The sequence below is a fragment of the Macrobrachium rosenbergii genome, chromosome 27, assembly GCF_040412425.1.
Source record: "Macrobrachium rosenbergii isolate ZJJX-2024 chromosome 27, ASM4041242v1, whole genome shotgun sequence".
Taxonomy (NCBI): Eukaryota; Metazoa; Arthropoda; class Malacostraca; order Decapoda; family Palaemonidae; genus Macrobrachium; species Macrobrachium rosenbergii.
In genome coordinates, this window is record NC_089767.1 from 8119584 (window position 1) to 8140755 (window position 21172).

The following is a 21172-nucleotide window of genomic DNA, read 5'->3' on the forward strand; positions in this document are numbered from 1 at the left end:
CCAGGTTTTGTATCCTGTCTCATCTATGCGTTTGATGCTGTTCCCGTCTGGTAGTGTTATCCCTTCAGTCCTTGTTACTTTGCCTTTTTGTATGTTGACCAAGGCGCATTTTTCTATTCCAAACTCCATCCTGATATCCCCGTTATTATTATTATTATTATTATTATTATTATTATTATTATTATTATTATTATTATTATTATTATTATTATTATTATTCAGAAGATGGTCCCTATTCGTATGAAACAAACTCACAGGGGCCATTGACGTGAAATTCAAGCTTCCAAAGAATATGATTTTCATTAGAAGTAACAGGAGATAAAGGGAGATACAGAAAGAAAATATCACTTATTGAAAAGAAACAATACATAAATAAATCAATCGATACAAATTTAAGTAAATTATTAAAATGCAAGAAGACTGACAAAAGGTAGTAATGCATTGCTTTTTCACTTAAACTTTTTAAAGTGCCCATTGCACAACATCCTCAGGGAGGCTGTTCCATAGTCCAACGGTGTGAAAATGAGAAATAAAGGACCTCTGAAATCGAGAAGTTCGACAGCGAGGCATATTTGCTATATAGTGGTGTTGCTGTTCAGCAAATCTGGTTGCTCTCGGTAGGAAAAAGGGATCAGGGACCAACAGTGGATGTGAAGGATTTCTGTTAAAATACAACCTATACAAAATTGACAAACAAGAGACCATCCATCGATGGTCCAAGTCATAACTGATAATATTAGGAAACAGAAACCTACTACCACGAAACACTATCCGAAAGAGATAAATCTCTGGCAGAAACAGACATCCACACCTGATTCGTGAGTATGCTAACGTAGCCCAGTTAGAAGACTATGTCAAAGATGGTAGGCTGAAGCTGATAGATGGAACTGGACTACCTGTTGTGTTAGGAGTATGCATATCCAAGGAACTGAAGATTCGCTGTGAAGATTATGTCAGCAAGGCGAAGGTAACTTTAATACAAGATATAGTCAGTACAAGTGCAGCTGAACATTGAAGTTTGATAAATGAGGACCAAATGGGTTTGTGTATTCATAAATAGATGTATCCAAACATATCCAGCTGCAAAGATTTATGTAGACATTCCATATTATGTGGGAGAGCTGCATACTATGTGCATAGACTGAGATAGTTGAGAAGGCTGTAGGGGCAGATGACCAAAGGTACAAGCTAGATGGATTTGGAAAAAGCAAGTATAAAGACAACAGTAGTTGCGATCAGAGCCTAAGCCGAGAAACAGAAATACAGCATCAAGCATTCTACAAGTAAGAGCAGAACAGGTAAAAGGAGCCCAGCAAAAGGATACCAGTCTAGCCAATCAGTGGGCGAGAACCAAAATTGACGCAGAATACAGGACCAAGGCTGAAGGAACTTTTAAGTTAAAAGTTATTCTAGGGCATGGTGGCTGGAGAAGTGTGTCAAACCTCAGTCCAGGAGATACATCAGGTCCAAGTAATGAAGCTGCCTTATGGTTATCATCTTTGGTCGTCTTGGGGATAAGAAGGCTTTCAAGCATAACCAGCTGTGTTCATTGGCTAGGAGTGGTTGTACCACACTAGATTTTGTAGGCCCTGTATCATTTGCCAAAAGACTGTGCCGAGAAGCCGTATCAGTAAGATACTGTTAGGGAAGATGCTTTTGTTGAAAGTGCCATTCTAGAGTGCACCAGTATACCTGATTGGACATTTTCACCAGTGTTGGAGAAGACCACAAGGTACATCCTGACAGTAGTAGACATTGCTGCAAGATACCAAGAGGTAGTGGCACTCCCTAAAATAGAAAGCAAGCATGTAGCAGGGGCACTACTTGAAGTTTCGTTTGGGTAGGATATAGAGTCTATAGAGCAAGGCCCATAGCAAAGCCAGAGAGCAATATTACAGGAAAAAACAAAAATAAAAAAAAACGAAGGACAGAAAACAATCGTAGTCTCAAACAAAAGCATAATCAAACCGCCCATCAGGAGGTTAGAATATTATAGACAGGTAGGGAACCATAAGAATACTAAAAGGAACAAAAAGGTAAAGAACTGCTAGTCAGGGTAGAAGAGAAGAAAGGAGTGGTAATGTTGCATCATATAACCACTGTGAGGTGACATAGTACAGAGAGAAAAGCCAAACATGCCAAAAAAGAGCTAAACAGCATGAGCAGAACATCAAATGTTTAATTCAGGCCTCAGCTATGGCAAAACGTTTATGGAAAAAGAATCACAAAATGGATCAGAATAAAATGAAATTCACATTTCGCAGCAAAAACAAAACCACACGTTAATGATATATATTTAGAAAAGCAGAAAATCTGACAAGACAGCAGTTTCTGTCTGTCTGTCTGTCTGTCTCTCTCTCTCTCTCTCTCTCTCTCTCTCTCTCTCTCTCTCTCTCTCTATATATATATATATATATATATATATATATATATATATATATATATATATATATATATATATATATATATATATATATATATATATATATATATGTATACATATATATATATATGTATGTATGCATGTATGTATATGTGTATGTGTGTGTGTGTATGTGTGTGTGTATGTGTATGTTTTTGTCCGTTGGTTCGCCTGGCTGGTAGGCAGGATGGACGGTAGAAACTGTGAATGAGATATTTTAATTATCATGTTAATGATTGGCAATAATTGGTTATTTCTGTTTACCTTCATTTTTATTTTCTGAGTTTCTTTAGGATCCGTATGCTGCGAATCCTAATATTTTCCTACATTCACCAGCATGTACTTTCGTATTTCATAATATTCTTTTTTTTTCTACACAGAAACCAGGATATAATATCTATAGCCAGATCTTGGCAAGGCGAAAATCATAGAATCTAGCAAATCGACAAAACATTACAGGCTGGGAATGCTCATAAGATCATGGGTATCTTGTTTCCGATCTTCACAATGTAATGTTAACGACTGTTATTCAGGACGTACCTAATAATGTGGCTAACACATTCAATACAGCGCTCATTGGTACCTTTGACCGATATACCTTATAAGGAAAGAACATGAAATAAAACATCTTTGTAGATTTTTCAAAACTTTAAGCAAAACCTGGCTATTTATCCGTTCAAGGTTTTGATTCAGCACTGTGACGAACACAACTATGAAAGAAATCGAAGGCACTGAATTAATGTTTATACACTTAAGGAGATGATGTGTAAGGAGTACTTCCCCAAGATAGAAAGCAATGTTGCCAGTCTGAACATGTACTTCTTACACATTTAAACTTTTTTTTTTTGTTCTCTTTACAGTATTACAAGGGCAATTTAATAACGGTTGCTGAATAAGTCTCTCTCTCTCTCTCTCTCTCTCTCTCTCTCTCTCTCTCTCTCTCTCTCTCTCTCTCTCTCTCTCTCTCTCTCTCTGCAGCAACTTTTATTGTTTGACTTTGCTGGATAATTCGAACTAGAAATGAATTTGGTGTAAATGAAATGAATGGCGAGACAAAACAAAAATATTGATAGCTTTATTCCTTTTTTATGGTCTTTTATTATGAATATTTGTGTAAGGCATGTCTTAATTAATGTATCTTATTTTCCAGGTCGTTTAAATATTCTTTCCATAGCACTCAATATTCTCATTTATTTTTGCATTTGTTTCATTTACCATCCATTCCTGTCTTTGTTTCTGTTATTCACATTATTTTTGTCATAGGTCTTAAAACAATATTTTTCTTATTCGTTATTCATTTATTTGGACTGAGTATTTTAGCGTCCAGGCAGGAGGCATTAGTGCCGTGGTCTTTCATTAATTTGATATAAGGGTCTCATTTACATGGCTTTGCTAAGTTTCAGATTATATCGTCATCATACTTTACAAAAGAAATAAATTCTGAATTGAATGTTTGTTACTGGGTTTAGCTGTAAATGTTTTTAGAAAGAGTTACCAAATATAATAAAAACGTCGTAAAGTAAATTTTACATAGCATTCCCGACAGCTAGGTTGGACACTCTTAAGGAAAATCGAAGATAAAAGATACATCTTAATTTGATACACCTTTAAACTGTTTATAGGAGAAAGATCTGATTTTACCAAAAGATGGATACAGTTATGTGTAAATTTTGAAAGTATTTATACCTATACGTACATTTTTGTTAGATTTTATACACACATTACATATACTGTATATGTATGTATATATATATATATATATATATATATATATATATATATATATATATATATATATATATATATATATATATATATATATATATATATATATATATCAAATATAAGGAGCCCATAAAAACGCCAAAATGTGGAAAATAAAGGCTATATTTCAGAGACCGAACTGTCTCTCTCCTCCGGCGAATAGTGAATGAGAAAACGTTACAGAAAAGCGGTATTTATACCAGAAGATCCATAGGTCTGCCGTTAAGTCACTCCAGACAACAATTTCTCTTTAATCTTGATCGCTGGTTGGAGGAATATTTCATGTAGCATTTCTTTGTTTAATCGAGGCTGATTCCGCCATCTGGCTCTTGAGCCGTCAATTGCTGCTATAAATTATACGAGACATATTCCAATTTACTCTGTGGTTATGGTAATTTAAGTGATTAAAAATAACTGAGCTCTGTTATCTGTACCTAACTGAACGTTTATGCTGTATTAACCTTTGGGGGAGTGATTTGCCTGTGAAGCCGATATAAGATTGGTCACAGTCCAGGCAAGGGATTTCGTAAACTCCTGTGTCTTTAGGGACTGGTTTTTGTTGGACGTTAATCAGAGATTTGGCTAAGGTATTTGGGTAGGTAAAAGCAAAAGGGTCAGAGTTTCCGAGTGTCTGTGTCAACATCTTAATCCTGTCCAGGTGTGGTATTTTTTTTTTATTGTTGTGGGTCTCTCTGGTCTTGTTATGGGGGAACGGTAGAAAATAGTGTTTACTTTGTGGATCGATTTCTCAATTAAATGCTCAGGGTACTTTAAAGATGACAGCTGTTTACAGATTAGTTCAATTTCCTTTTCCAGGAGATCCGGGGAGCAAATCAGTAAGACTCTTAAGAATAAATTGTTGGCCATGCCAATTTTGATATAGGTGCCATGATAGCTATAATAATGGATGTATGACAGAGAGAAAGTTGGTTTTCCGTATATGGTAAATTTGTATTCTGTCGTGTCTCTAATTATTAAAACGTCAAGAAAGGGAATTTTGTTATCTGTTTCCCATTCAACTTTAAATTTGATGCTGGGCACCACTGCATTTAATTTTACAAGAAATTCATTGAAACTGACCCACTTATTATCCCAAAATGTTAAGATATCATCTACATATCTCTTCAATAGCATGTCTTTAGGTTTTATTGCGTTTCTTATTACAGTTCCAAATATTCCATGTATAGAATGGCTAAATCAAGATTTAAAGGACTGCCCATGCAGCACCCGAATTTTTGTTTATAGAATGACTCCCCGAATTAAAAGATGTTATTTGATACGCATAATTCAACTAGCTTTATTGTTTTATCTAGGGCTAGTGGGAAATTATCTGAATAGAGGGCTAATTTTTCCCTTCAAAACTATAGAACGTCCTGTACCGGTACTTTTGTGAATAAGGAATTACATCTAAACGTATAAGTTTTATGTTGTGAAGTGGTATATGTGCTTCTTTGGATTTGTGACAGAAATCTTCAGAATGTTTAATGTGACTGGGAGAAAATGTGCCTAAGAAAGGGGAAAGGAGGCCAGCTAACCACTTAGAAATTTTATAATTGAAAGCTCTAGCACATGAGATGATAGGTCTGAATGGAAGATTATCTTTATGAGTTTTGGGAAGGCCATAAAAGTAAGGTAGTTTTGGGTTAATGACTTTAAATTTCTCCAGTAGTTCAATGCTCTTTTTGTCCTTGCCAATTAATCTTACTTTTCTCAAAAATTTGTCATAAGTGTTAGCGTCACTAAGGAGTTGGTTAATTTTGTCGAGGTAAAAGTCTTTGTCCATAATCACGATTTTGCCGTCTTTGTTGGATCTACTTATTACAACATCTAATTTTTGTAGCGAGCGGGTGGCTTTCATAAATCTACGGGGACAGGGCATTCTTTATTAAGGTCAGCTATTGCATTTAGTAAGATGCCTTTTAAACATATCTCTTCTCGGCTGTAATTTTTTTCAGCTACGAATTTGTCAAAAGCAACAATAAAATCTAGATTATTTTTCCGGTCTGGCATGAAGGCAAAGGATAAACCAGGTTCAAAACTAAGTGTTGGTTGATGGTGAGGGGGGTGTTTGATAAATTTAAAACTTAATTTTTTTCCTCAAGATTGTTCCAAGTGCTATTATTTATTAAGTTACTTAACTTACGGGGAAGTCTATTGGAATGAGTCGCGCTATTATAGGCAACAATGTCAGAACAAAATGAAGCCAGATACCTGGACATGTGGTCTGTTGTGAGGAGACGAAGGTTAGACTGGGTTCCAGGTATCACTGTCTGCAATGCAAAGATCTCGCACTTCGTATTTTCAATTCTCGCGAATCCGTACATTTCTGGAAGGACTTGTTCCTTCAGACATTCTTACTGGAATAAAGAATTGAAAATAAGATATATATATATATATATATATATATATATATATATATATATATATATATATATATATATATATATATATATATATATATATATATATATATATATATATATATATATATATATAATCAGGCAAAATGATCTGACACATTTGTAGGTTTAATTAAATGCAAATGAAGTAAAGAAACAAAAAAAGTGTTTGTATTTTTGAAAAGTACATATAATGCCATTTTGTTTCATTATGTTTTAAAAATTAAATCAGTCAAATGGGATCCATTATTGTCCACACACTGTCGAAGGCGTTCACGAAAATTGTCTATAACTCGGCGGGTCATTTCATGTGGAATGGCAGTAATTTCTTGACGAATTGCATCTTTAAGTTGTTCAATAGATCGAGGGCGATTAATGTATACCTTTGACTTGAGGTATCCCCAGAGAAAAAAATCGGACGGATTTAAATCAGGTGAACGGGGGTGCCAACCGATGTCACCACGCAATGAGATCAAATGACCAGGGAACATCTTCCTCAAAATCCCCATCGCACGTCGAGAAGCGTGGGCTGTTGCCCCATCCTGTTGAAACCAAACATTGTCCATATCGTGGAGCATATTCAATTTTGGTCTGAGAAAAGTCTCTAGCATCTCACAATATCGATCAGAGTTCACAGTCACTGTAACGTTGTCTTCTTCGAAGAAATACGAACCCCATATACCGAATTCTGCCACAGCACACCATACAGTCACCCGAGGACAATGCAAGGGCGTTCATGCAACTCACGAGGGTTGCTCTCGGCCCAGTATCTGAAGTTTTGCTTATTCACTGCGCCACACAGGTGAAAATGTGCCTCGTCACTGAACAACACAACTGCTGCATGGGGGACACGTTGTTGAATCTCCAAACACAATGCTCTGCGAGTTTCAGTGTCTCTTTCGCTGAGTTCTTGTGCCAACATCATTTTGTATGGATGCATTTGAAGATCATTGTGAAGAATTTTTCTCAAACTTCTTTCGGAAAGTCTAAGAGCCTGGGCGCGTTTAAATGTGGAACGGAGTGGAGACTGTTGAACTGAAGCTCTTACCGCTGCCACATTTTCTGGAGTTCTGGCGGTGCGAGGTCGGCCGGTTGATTTTCGTTTCAATGCAGATCCAGTAGCTCTGAAGTTGGTAACCCATAACAAGATCGTGTTTCGAGCTGGTACGGGATCATGTCTACCAAGATTGAAGTGCAAACGGAACGCTCTTTGTGTTGCAGTTACAGACTCGTTTGTTTTGATAAACGTTTCCACAATGAAAGCGCGATGCTCACCAGCCCAATTCATGGCAGCAACTGAAAAAGAAACGAAAAACAATGGCATTATAAAGAAACAAAACAAAATGGCATTATATGAAAAAAAATGGTATTATATGTACTTTTCGAAAATAAAAACACTTTTTTGTTTCTTTAATTTATTTGCCTTTTATTTAACCTACAAATGTGTCAGATCATTTTGCCTGACCCTGTATATATATATATATATATATATATATATATATATATATATATATATATATATATATATATATATATATATATATATATATATATATATATATGAAATTTTTATCAAACCATGATTTCTATACAATCATGAAGCTACAAATGTCGTTTAATATGCAATTCACGCTACTTCGGGAATATCTCCGATGGGGAATTTTTAAGTGATAAATGGATCGGTAGTGCCGGGTTCGATCCCTCGACACAATTACCTTCCAACGACTCCAGTCGACGGTCTACCCACTGAGCCATCAAGAGAGGTATAAATTAATGCCGAATCTGCTGTACTTGTTTACACGTCGAGAGCAGTGAAATTATACTTAGCTTCGGCATTAACCTACTTCCACCATGAAAGCTCGTTGGTACGTTTGGAACACGCAGCTCTTATTATGAAATTTTTATCGCACTGTGATTTATATACAATCATGAAGCTACAAATGTCGTTTAAAATCCAGTTCACGAAAGGGAATTTATAAGTGTTAAATGGATAGACCAGGCAGTACCGATCCATTTATCACTTATAAATTTTTGTAGCCCCACACTAAGTGGACGTTTATGGCTATTGATTCTGTTATTCTAAGGATTAAAAAAGATATTTCTTTTCCACTTATCAAACTCATTTCAAACTTTTAGCCAGTGCTGTAGGCCCCAAATCGTTTAGAGTGCACCTGGGTGAAAAGATTTTCGTTAAGTTTTTCTAAGACAAAATATATGAAAACATACCTGTAAATTTATCAGAATTTCTCCAGCTTTAATAGAATATTTTCTCTTCCTCATAATCATTCACGAAAGTGATAACACAAGTAGAGCTTGAAGTATGAACAAAAGTTCCACAGGGTCACTCATGTCTCTGCAAGGACCCCGCAGTTCCCAGCAAAAACAAATATCCCTACAGTATTAGCACTATTATTATTATTATTATTATATTATTACACCAGTGAAAATAGAATTTCTCTTTGGATGTAAACTGCGATAAAAATGGGCATGGAGTTAAAATTCTCTTTTGTTAATATGATTACGGATAGTACACTCCTTTGAGAAATACTATTGCTTTTATATTCGAATAGCTCTCCAGTGTAGAATGGAAACATTTTTACGAGACTGATTAAGGATAAACAAATATGTGCTCATAATTTTATAGAAGTTAGTGCTGAAAGGAATACGCACGGATTTGTTATTTATAATGTATAAAATCCATTTTATATCCAAGGGAAAAACTGGAAGGACAAAAATTGCAAGAGTTCAGAAAAGGTTTAACAGAACAATTTTGTTGTAAATGGAAAGGAGACCAATGCAATGGGTCAAAGATTAAAAAACGAAGAGTATGCCATGATAATGAGAGATAAGAAAAATAAAAGTAATAGAAGATTTGAGGATAAAAGGTGGTCCAGGAAAGGAGCTTTCGATTCATTATTCCGTCACATCAAAGGAGCTTATTAACATAATCTTTCATTTGGGTTCTTTCGCCGGCGTGGCGGAATGGGCCACATTATGATGATTTCACTCAGTCAAAGAGCTGGGGCCTAATAGCCCTTTAAGTGAAATGGTTATTGCTGTTTCAGGATCATTTTACCCCTCGCGTATAATACGGATTTATTCCCTCCGGTTTACGATGGCTTATTACCGCGTCGTAAATATTATCATCATGGTTATTGTGTAATGAATCTGGTCTCTTGTTCTTATTCTTTGCGTTGTCACGGTTCTTGCACGTTGATTTGTTGCGGACGAGTACAAGAGAGATCATTTTGAAACGGATGCCTCACATCTGCTATAGCAGTTTCTAAAAAGACACCAGCATCCTCATAACTGTTAGCCATCCATCTGAGAATCATGTACTTTTCCATATTTTTTATCTATATTCAGTTACAGTCGTTCTTCAAAATAAAATTTTGTGCTTGGATTCATCTGAATCATTTCAGCGTCACCATTTACGTACACTGTCTGCCAACATTTGCTGTTTTGATCAGTAAAGCTCTGCCCGTTGGAGCTTACAAAGCAAGGCTGTGATGCTTCACGAGATACCCACAGCTACGGAAATATTCCAGTTATACCTAAGAATGGGCAACCATGAATTTAAGGAATGTATTAAATGATGACATTAGAATTATCATTAAATTTCTGAAGTCCGGCTGTAAAGATTACCAACTATGCAGCACAGTACGAAGAGATGACTCAAGAGAAATATCAACGCATTATACTTTGACTGCTGGAGAATGAATGAACTCCATCCCTAGAATTAGCTGGACTTATACTGTACACCTACACAAAGGCTCCGAGGCAACGTAACAACGAGACCCCCTGCATACATTGAGCTATTTGCCTCGAGCCTCCTTGAAATTAAGGGCCTTCCTTTCCGAAAGTCACTCTCAACCGCCATCGCCCGTTAACACTTTCAGGCTTTCACTATTTTCAGCAGTCTTCCTTCACTAGCTTCATTAGTGCTGTACAATTTGCAGACATCAATTATTCCACACTTCATTCACGACCCCTCTTCCTACATCAAAACTTTGCACCAGTGTATACCGGCTTTTCTCTGATTTCCCGCATCACTCCATCCGTAAATTTATTAAACAGCCATATGTCTTAGTTTGTCAAAAACAACATCTAAAGCAAAACGGCTAGAATTTATCGAGCTTAACTCGTATTTAATATGCTACCATGTTTATATAATTGCCACTAACAAGGAAGTAATTTTCTTCTTCTTTTTTTTAGTCTTTTTTTTTGTAGAATTACCAAAAGATTATGTGTGGTTGACTGTAAAATTTTACTAAAGGTGAGTTCTCTTCACTAGTAGAATGTGACTAGATTTTGCATGAGACAGGAATATAACCTTTTGGGGAGAATGGATCTTTCGGTTGGTGGGTTGCTCAGCCTTTGGTGAAGGTATGCTCTCTATGAACGCTCTTGTTAACAAACTGTTTAGAGTGGCATTTTGGCTTAACTCCTTACAGTTTTTTTTATTTATTTATTTTTACTGTAAAAGAAGAAATTCATGTTTTGATAAACCTCAGATTCATCTTATGATCTCAAACTGCGAGATCAACTGGAGCGTCCTCCCAAACATGACAAACACACCATTTGCATTATTCTCATTTTATATGTTATAAATGAAAACCTTTTGCAACTTACACATACAGAGGCTGGACGTTCACGGTCTTCTGTGAATAAGTAAAAAGACAATATTTCTATTTGAATAAGAAAGAAATATCACTGAGAGAGAGAGAGAGAGAGAGAGAGAGAGAGAGAGAGAGAGAGAGAGAGAGAGAGAGAGAGAGAGAGAGAGATCTGTCAACTAAACATGATTGCAGTCACTTTTAAAGAAACATACCGATAAGATTCAAAAATAGTTTCTGCGGCTTGTTAGTGGTGATAATAATAATAATAGCATCTATTATGATCCAGGTTAATAGAATGCCATGGTCATTCAGTTAATTTGTAGTAATTAATTTGGTTTTAATCCACTTATGCAATTTCACCACTAATTAGAAATACGATATGAAATTAGTCTTCCTTTTTAATGGTTATGGAAATCAGGTCGCTCCAAAAAAGTTTTGGTAAATTAATTCCACCCAACATCTACCTGGTCGTTTCGTATGAGTTTTGCTTGAGCCATTCATGAATCCTGTGATCTGTACGCTGTTCCAGTATTTGCAGAAAATTTCTATTACCTACTTGTTAATATGTACGCATGCACAGTATGCTTGGAGTTAGTGAGAAACAGTATTTGATATTGATGAAACAGGGCAACGAAGGATTGTTAAGGTAATCACTACATACAAAATATTTCGTGGTTCAGAGGCCAAATATAGGAGTTAATAAAAAAGAAAAAGATAGGCTGGATTACTACATCAGGTGTTATTGAAGTAAAGGAAATGAATATGAGGGGAGTTTATCCAATGACAGTAATATTAAAGATGAAATACCAGAGAACTTGCATTCTAATATATCAACAATAAATCCACTGCAAATGAGAAACAGAGGTGGGATGGTATAGAATATAAGCATGCTAGGTGGTTGCCCCATTATGAATATCAGGCAATCAAAATATGCATTAAATTAATACAATCTTTTCTCTTTATCTCTTTATTCTTAAAGACCCACGCTCTCTCTCTCTCTCTCTCTCTCTCTCTCTCTCTCTCTCTCTCTCACACACACACATACACACACACCGGCGCCTTGCGAAAGTCTTCTGAAAATTGTAAACCGCTCCCATAATCCAAGCTTCTGCAATGTTATTGGGACGTTCAGATCTTTTACTGAAAATCTTTTGGGAATGCCTCGGGATTCTTTTTAGTACTGCTTTTTCAAATATTTACTGGTTAGGAGTAAAATGACTGACCCAAGGCTCTCAGACTTGCTCTGATTGCAAATCATAAGTTGAAATACTTATTACTCTCGCCAAGAAGATTATGCTTTTGGTTTGGTTTGTTGGAGTGTTTCTTTGTTTTTCTCTTTATTTCTTGGTAGCAGCTTTACGTAAAATGTGTATCCCACAGTTGGTCGCAAGACTGGCTGTAGTGATTATATATTGGGAGATATAGGAATCCTAATTATCGGTAAAAGGGGACATTTTAGTAGGTGGATTGCTCAGCCTTGGTGTAAGTTTGCGGTTATGAACGTTTTTTTTCTCTTGTAAACATCGTTTAACGAGTCGACCACTTTATTTTCACGTGAAAATGGGCATAAAAAATTCAGTTGAATATTTTGAGTCCATCAAATAGGTCATGAATATAATAATTCCGTTATTTACAATGAAAATATTTTCATAACGGGCACGTCCGTCCAAAATCCCAGCTTTGAACAGAAGTCTGTAAAAATCACCGAATAATAATGATAGATTATTGTTTACGTTTACGTATTCCTGAAAGGAAGCTGCTATTTGTCAATTACTGAAATTATTTGCAGTCAATTGACTTTTTTTCTGTTTTTCATTCAAACGGCATCGTAGTTGTCACTTAACTTGTTTTCATCTTGCGGTCGGCACTCTTAAAATATCCCAAAACTAATAAAATGTCGTACGCCGAATGCCACAAATTCATCGAAGAAAACTAATTCAGGGCGCCGTTGCTTAACTTGACCATGTGCACAAGAACCCTTAGATAGCCGAAGTAAACGTACTTAAATTGTTTATTTATTGATTATTCAACTCTATTATTAGTGAGATAAGTTTTCTCTGATGTCATGCTTCATTTTACAGTTATGGTTTGCTTAGTGATCGTAGCTGTCCCATGTATTATTGCAGTTTTGTCTTCTCAGATAAAAACTCTAATTGCTAAAGCGTGAAGATAAGATAAGGAAGTAGTTTTCTTTAAGGCATTTCGATATTGTGATGCTGCAGTCAAGGGAAGACCTTGACTATGAATGACTGGCCAAAGTGGCTTTTTAGAGCATAAGAACTTTTCTTTAAGAAACTTGTCAACAAGAGTAAGAACACTTAAATGACTGCAGTCCATTATTGTTCAAACTTTAGTTGTATTTTTAATGAAAGTCCCAGAAAGCTGTAGACAGCCTTCTCGTCCTTTTGAAATGACAATGGAATTCTATTAATTTTATATTTCATGTTAGTGCGCGTCATTCTTTATAGCTCTTCTTTACGGCTCTGACAGAAACTTTTGTACGTTTCCACCCCCAATTCGTCTGGTTGTGAATGCAGTCCGTGCCTTCACAATCGGAAATAAAGGGTAGCTGCTGTTTTTCCAAGATGAATTTTAAAAATTAAATGGTATTAATATTTTGGTGACTATCTCTTGTCAGATTTACATGAAAAATATTTATATTGATAATGCATGATCTCGGTTGCTTTTTAAAAATGAAATATATATATATATATATATATATATATATATATATATATATATATATATATATATATATATATATATATATATATATATATGTGTATGTGTATGTATATATATGTATGTGTGTGTGTGTGTGTGAGTGTGTGTGTATACACACACCTGTATATATATACATATATACATATGCATACATCTTCGTCCTTGTGGTGGATGCTATGGCGTCGGGTGTCAGAGAGGTTGTTCCCTGGATTGCTTTAACGCTGCCGACATAATGTTGATAGCCAGGACTAGAGGAGCTGAGCTGAAGATATAAAGGTGTAGACAGGCTCATGAAGTTCGAGGTCTGATAGGTAGGACAAAGACTGAGTATCTGTGGATGGGAGGAGTAGGAAGACAAGGACTAAAAAACCTTTGAAAATCTAAGTTAAAACTTTTACAAATCTAGGATCGGACGGGACTGACATTTGAAATATAGACTTCGAAATTAGCGTCAGAATACAAAGTGCTTGGAGAATCTGGAGAAGGTCCTCATGGATATTGTGCGACGGGAGCACTAGCGCAAAGCTTAAAAGAAAGCTTCATAAAAGCGTGGTCAGACCAGCAATGGTTTTTGGAGAGGAGACATCGCAGATGAGGAAGGTCCAAGAACTGAAAATGGATGTGGTAGAGATGAGGATGTTGAGTTGGATATGTGGAGTCACAAAGAAGAGATAGGATTAGGAATTAAATTTTAGAAGAACAGTTAAGATAGGGAATGCATCACAAAAGGCCCAAGGGAAAAGGCTTAAGTGGTTTTGTCATGTTATGCGAAGAGAAGGTCATATGTGTAAAAGGGTTATGACCATGGAGGTGGAATGAAGGAAAGAAAGGGAGAGCCAGTGTTCAGATGGAAGGATAAAATAGCAAACGCCATGTGGGAGAAAGGTCTAAGAAGTCAGGATCCATTGGAGGAAGAGGAAAAAGAATAAAGCTGATATATATATATATATATATATATATATATATATATATATATATATATATATATATATATATAGAACAATGAATATATATATATATATGTAATATATATATATATATATATATATATATATATATATATATATATATATATATATATATATATATATATATATATATATATATATATATTATTAGTTATGATATTCATCCCCTCCTCCTTTTACCAGTTCCAGGAATCATTTAATTGTGAAATCATTTAGCATTCCTTGGCCTGTCGGGTTGGGAAATTTAGTGGGTGACGGAGAAACAAGCGTATTTTGAACCAGTAAACAGCCGTTAGTTAGGCGTCGGTACTCCTCACCTACCCTCCAACATCGCGCGATCCTGAAGAACAATACCAAAACCCCCTTCACGCGATGGGGGAGACATGTAGGGATTGGGAAGGGCAGAAGGGCATTTAGGACTGGGGGAACAGGTAGTCCTTGATTCTATAGGCATATAATGATAAGTGTGCTTTTCCTATACCCTCCTTGCTGGCCTTTCGACATGCTTGCAGGTACAGCTGACCACGAAACAATCTTCCCTTTGCCAGAATCTTGCCTGTATCCCCTGCCTTGCCATTTACGCACTTTGAATTTGAGTAAAGATACCGAAATAACAATCATTTATCCCTCCACCAGTGCAATCTAAGGGCTATTTAAGTTATTTAAGTTAAGTGGTAATAGCGTAAGTTAACTTTGGGCACGTATAATTACGTGTTCATTGTTAACGCACATGCTGCTCCGATTCTCAAATCATATTTACTTGCTTTCATTAAAAGCACCTTCGAGGCTACGTTATGTGTTGTATTTAAGAACGTGTTGGGTAATCTTCTGTAGGAAGATTTCATTTCCCTTAGTTTGAGCAGGGCTAACGCAAACGTCTCTTTCAGGAGACACGTGGCACGATCGAAATCCCATACTTCCATACCTCGCCTGCCACCCAAATTCAATTAACTCCTGGTCGTAGGTTGGAGAAGTTTCCGTTGTGGCCAACTGTTCTTATGAAGTATTCCTCCATCCTGGAACACCATCATATGCATTACTATTTCACGTAATCAGGGCAGACTGGATGTGATTATTATCATTGAACTGATTATTGCAGATTGGCCCCATTTTTTTATCCACTTGCTTGTTGCCAATTCATTTCATTATTGTTACTGTGTCCTATTTTGAATCTGCCTCTCAGTGGTGGTGTATTGTGTCTAAATGTTGATTTGCTAATGTTGATTTGCTAAGTTTCTATAAATAAATCACTGTAAATTGGCAAAAGAATTCTAAATTCCAATATGGCGACCTTCCACCTTAAATTATAACTCCAGGAGAATTCTGAGGTAAGTCTTCAATTAAATCCCTTTTGTTTACAAACTGGACTCCCTTGGTTTCGTGGCAGTATCAATTATAATTTTGTGTGTAAATTCTTATCAACCAAGTCCAGTCTGTAACAATATATATATATATATATATATATATATATATATATATATATATATATATATATATATATATATATATATATATATATATATATATATATATATATTTATAAATATATATATGTGTATATATATCGATGTGTTTAGGTGTAGGAATATTAGTCCGATTGATATCGACAGAGAACATCTCTATATATAGGCCAGGCAATATAAAAATAACAATCATATAGTAGACAAATGGTATATATATAGGCTGGAAAGTTTATAAACAAAAATATGCTAGAGCATTAGGGACCTAAGCCTCAGAGAGGGTTTACGCTCAATGACCCTAGTTATGGTGGCCCTTAAGCTTTATTCTATATATTCGACGATATATATTGTCAAGATCGGATTGCTTAAAACAAATATCATAAAAGATGTCTCTGGCGGAACGGCGTTAAGGTCGGGCAGAGAGATCCCAGCGTCACTGAACCAGGGGTGACGCACGCACACACACAACAATATTCTTTTGTTCTTTATTACTTTACCCTACGTCTATCTTAATTAGTGAATTGGGAAGACTGCCAGAATACGACTCCTGAGGTCCTCGTTTGCGCAGGGACATCATTCACGGTAAGTCCGATTCTTGTTGAAGCTTCGTCGATTGACTAGTACTTTTCTGTATTTCACATTTTTTCTTTGTTTTCCTTCAGCCAGATAATTAGGTATATGTTTAAGAATCGTTCAGATTAAGCCTAATTATTATATTGTTAGCTTCAAGTGTTATTCCAGTAAAATACCTAGGATTTAGGGTAAGCAAAATCAGGTTAAATCTCGATGCTTTTTATGCCCTTCCAAGTTTGGAAGAACTGTATGCAGATTTAAAATCAAATTCATCTCAAATATTCTTGTTAAGCAGTTAATTATGGTAACTGGCGACTCTTGGCTAATTAACTGACTGTCTTTGAGGTTATGTTTTGGCTTCAAGTGGCAGGTTACCTGTAATCTTGGTTTGCAGGGCCGTAAAAATTAAGATAGAAATTGAATAATACATGATCAAATAAGACCCTCAACATCGTTTTAACATTGGCGACCTTATGGTTTTAGAATCTAAAGTACATTTTAGAGAAAGAATCTGGAGAAAAGGAAATTAAAATTACATTAATTCCAAAGATAAAAGTCAGATATCGAACTCCATTTCATTCTTCCAAACAAGGAACCAGGCATAATAATCCAGTAAAGAGAATAGTTATAATAACAGGTAGTGAGAATTAGCATAGGTAGGAAGGGTGCCGAAACAGAGACAGAGCATAATTCACAATTTGAGACATAATTTAGGAAGGGCATTTTACCGTGTTCGAGCATTGAGCCAAGTCGTTCAGATCAACGAATTCAAAGGATGAATCGCGGAGCCGGTTTCATGTAGACAAAGTAATTTAGAAATCGCCTTCGGCAATGTCCGATCGTTATTGTTTGTAAAATATAGCGGAATCATTCAAAACCGTGTCATGGTGAAGTAGCAAACGAACTGAAATAGTAAAAACAATAAAGGTGTTGTTCAACAACGTAAATTTACGCAGGCAGGCTAGCATCTCTTTCATTCTTTTGTTTAATGTCCGTTGAGAATACGATAACAAAAACACAAAGTTGTTTGGTAATTTAGTTTTCCATCCGTAACTGGAAAAACGCTATGCATGATTGGTATATTTAAAGTAAAATCTGGATACCTGCATTTGTTTTATGCGTTGTTTTTGAATCTGGTGCAAAAAGGAAATACCCGACCATCTTGGATTCCTCCAAAACTGCGTGTTTAACCAGTTGTTTTGAAGTGTTTGAACTTTTTGTGAGAGAACCTGCCATTTGATGGCTAGTACTAAGGCCGCCCAAGGTTTTGAAATTTAGGCGTGAATGTGCAGAGACTTTTCCGCCATCTTAAGACCTTGTTATTGTCATCCAGCTGTTGTGACCAGACTCTGCCAGGAGCCACTTATCACCATTGCCTGTTTTTTGCCTTCTAGAGAAAAACCCACCTCCTCATATCTTAGCTAGAAAGACAAGGTAGACAAAAACCAAAAGATAATTTAGGCAGGGAAAGATAGGCCTTAGTTAGGAGTACTGAAAACAAGTTCCTATACAAATACCTCTATAAAATCATATAAAGAGAATTTAAAATTTTACGATAAACGTTTGTGACAATTTAGGGTAGAGTCCCAGGAAAATTAAGATAATAAAGTAATCCCTAAGGAAGCTAAGACGACTTGATCTATATCATTTTATTAAGATCCATGCCATTGTGCATGTATAAATCTTTGTTTACATGTTCTCAAGCAGCAAGAAATTAGCTGATTGAAAATCATCTCTCTTTCTCAGTTATCATTCTCAAGTCATTCAAATATTCTAAGAAAGTGTACTTGACCCTCTTCAAAGAAAGAATGGGTTTGACACTAGGCTAATTAATCTGAATACAATAAACCAAATAAAAGAAACACCTCTGTCCCACAATAGATGAGGACAAGTTAAGAGTAATTACGATACAGTGATAAACTGTCGGTCACGATTGAGGCCTGCTATCCAGACAGGAAGCAAACAGTAGTTTTCACCCTCTGAAAAAGAAGGGGCAACAGCACTGGGCCGGTACTGGGACCAGCCACCCACGAGGATCTTTGCCAAAAAAAAAAAAAAACCAAATTCACTTTATTCCACAGTGCCAATAGTACTGCAGCACTGTCATCACTTGAATAGCTTACAGTTCAAATCTCTCTCTTTTACCTTCCCTTTCTCCTCAGTATTCGATTGTTGCACTCTGCAGTAGAGATGCCTTTCCTCCCATATAGCCCAGTTGGACTCCAGTAGAGGGTCCTAGGAATACATTGGCACCATAAGTGCCACCAAAGAGAAAACAAAGGAAAACACAGAAGAGAAAGTTCTTCGGTGACCTAACCTGCACCAGTGCCTAGGGATACTGAGTGCCTTTCAGTGTGACCTGTACACGGCACACTGCAAACTACAGTGCCACCTTTTGAAAGGGTGCCACGTCATTGAAGAGACATCCTGGCTGCCCAAGTCCCAGTCGACCCGGTTAGACGCCCTTCCCCACCAGAACCATGGCAGCAGAGCATTATAAAACCTTCCTGGGGCTGGGGACGGCGGCAGGTCTCACTGGCTCGGAACTTACCACCTGCGTGATCAGGAGCAAGTGGACGACTTGGCCAAGCGTGGAGAAGGGAAGAAAGACTGGCGAGCATAAGGAAGTATGAAGCCTGAGCAGAGGAAGTATGGAGAAGAACGAAGGGTGTATGGCCGAGCAAAGGCAGTATGAAGAGGAAAGAGAAGAAAGAAGGAGACAGCATGAGTTAGCCTGCAAGGAAACTGAGTTAGCCCCTAAAGGAGAAGGAGCTCAGGAGCTTGAGAGAGCTTCAAATGGAGAATGCAGAAGCTTCCTGGCTAGCCATCAAGTCCAGTCCTACACCTGCTGCATCAAACGCTCCAATTTGAGCATCAACCCCTAGTCCCCAAGTGGACTGAGGACGAGCCAGAAGCATGGCTGGCAGGAGATTGAGGCTCTTTTCGATAACTACAGCACCACGGAGACGGAGAGAGTTTAATACCAGCCAAGCATATGGAGGGAAAAGCCTTGTGAGCACTTCGCTCACTGGAGAAGAGCCAGAGGCCAACATGGCGGAAGTTCAGGCATAGAGTCATGAGCAAAGGCCTACGAGATAACCCCAGAAAAATGGAAACAACGGTTCCGGAGGTCTGCCATGGAAGTCAGGGCTGGTCTTGGACGGAATGGGCATGTCACAAAACCCAGTCCGCACGGAGCTGGTTCGACTCCTTGGCCTGACCAGTCGACGTTTGAGGATGGCTTCAATCGACCATGCTAGAAGACCTTTTCCAATGCTGTGCCGGGGCCATTGGGCTATATCTTAACGATAAACAGCCCTCCACACTTATGGAAGCTTGTGTCATGGCTGATTCGCTTGGGAAACCTTCAATCAGTCGTTCATAGCACCTCTCAGAAGCAGAATCATCCCTCCGTCCTACCTCTCGAACTCCACTTGGCCCAAGAATGGACTGCCTAGCAAGACCATATGCACTATTGCAAGAAGGGGGCCAGCTGAAGCTGAGTGCCATTGACAACAAACTTGGCACTAGCTAAGCAGCCTAACCCTACCAGCCAGAACTCCGCCCTAAATTCATCCGCTCAGCCCTTTCCTCCAACAGTTACTGCAGGCCACCGAGCCCATCCAAAAGGCCCAGGCAAATCCTGTGGGGCTGCTAGAACAGTCAATGCTGGATCTCTGGCCTGTCCATCATGTCCCTCAAAGCCACCAAATTTGTCAACCTAATCAGCACTTCATTCTTCCTGCTGGTCAAACACCAGCTTCCCTTTAGTGAGAGACTGGAAACCCAGTTCATCTCGGTGGCCCTCTTCAGAGCACTAGCTTTGCCAGTGACCCTTCCGGTCACAGTAGACACTGAGGGGATATTAGCCTGATTACCAGGGCCAAGTGCCAGCGGTGCTGTGGTTGACGAAGAAATCTTGGAAATGAAGTGGATAGAATACACACCATCACCGTTGAGACAGGTCCAACCCAGGTTACGAAGCCTGGGGCACGAACACAATTCCACCAACTGGCGCAATTTAGGTGGAATTCGCCCAAGAGTGGTCTTCTTGTTGGGTCGGGATTTCTCATGAAAGTTACCAACGCCATGTCTGCCACAAATGTTGTCCTCTCCACGGAGGCCCCAGTTGTAACTCCCAACAATGACATATATATATATATATATGAAATGTATGTATATAGGAATACATATCTATTATCCATATATATCTCCATATAATATATAGCCAAGACCAATAGGT

At 37.3% G+C, this 21172-nt stretch overlaps 1 protein-coding gene across 1 annotated transcript; it reads right to left on the minus strand.

Moving 5' to 3' along the window:
- Positions 1-7041: 7041 nt before the first annotated feature.
- On the minus strand, positions 7042-8340 carry LOC136853236 (uncharacterized). Its single transcript, XM_067128615.1, has 3 exons — positions 8301-8340; positions 7333-7881; positions 7042-7127 (listed from the first exon to the last, which is right to left on the minus strand). Exons 1-3 carry the CDS (start codon positions 8338-8340, stop codon positions 7042-7044), a joined length of 675 nt encoding a protein of 224 aa, XP_066984716.1.
- Between the last annotated feature and the right edge of the window lie 12832 nt (positions 8341-21172).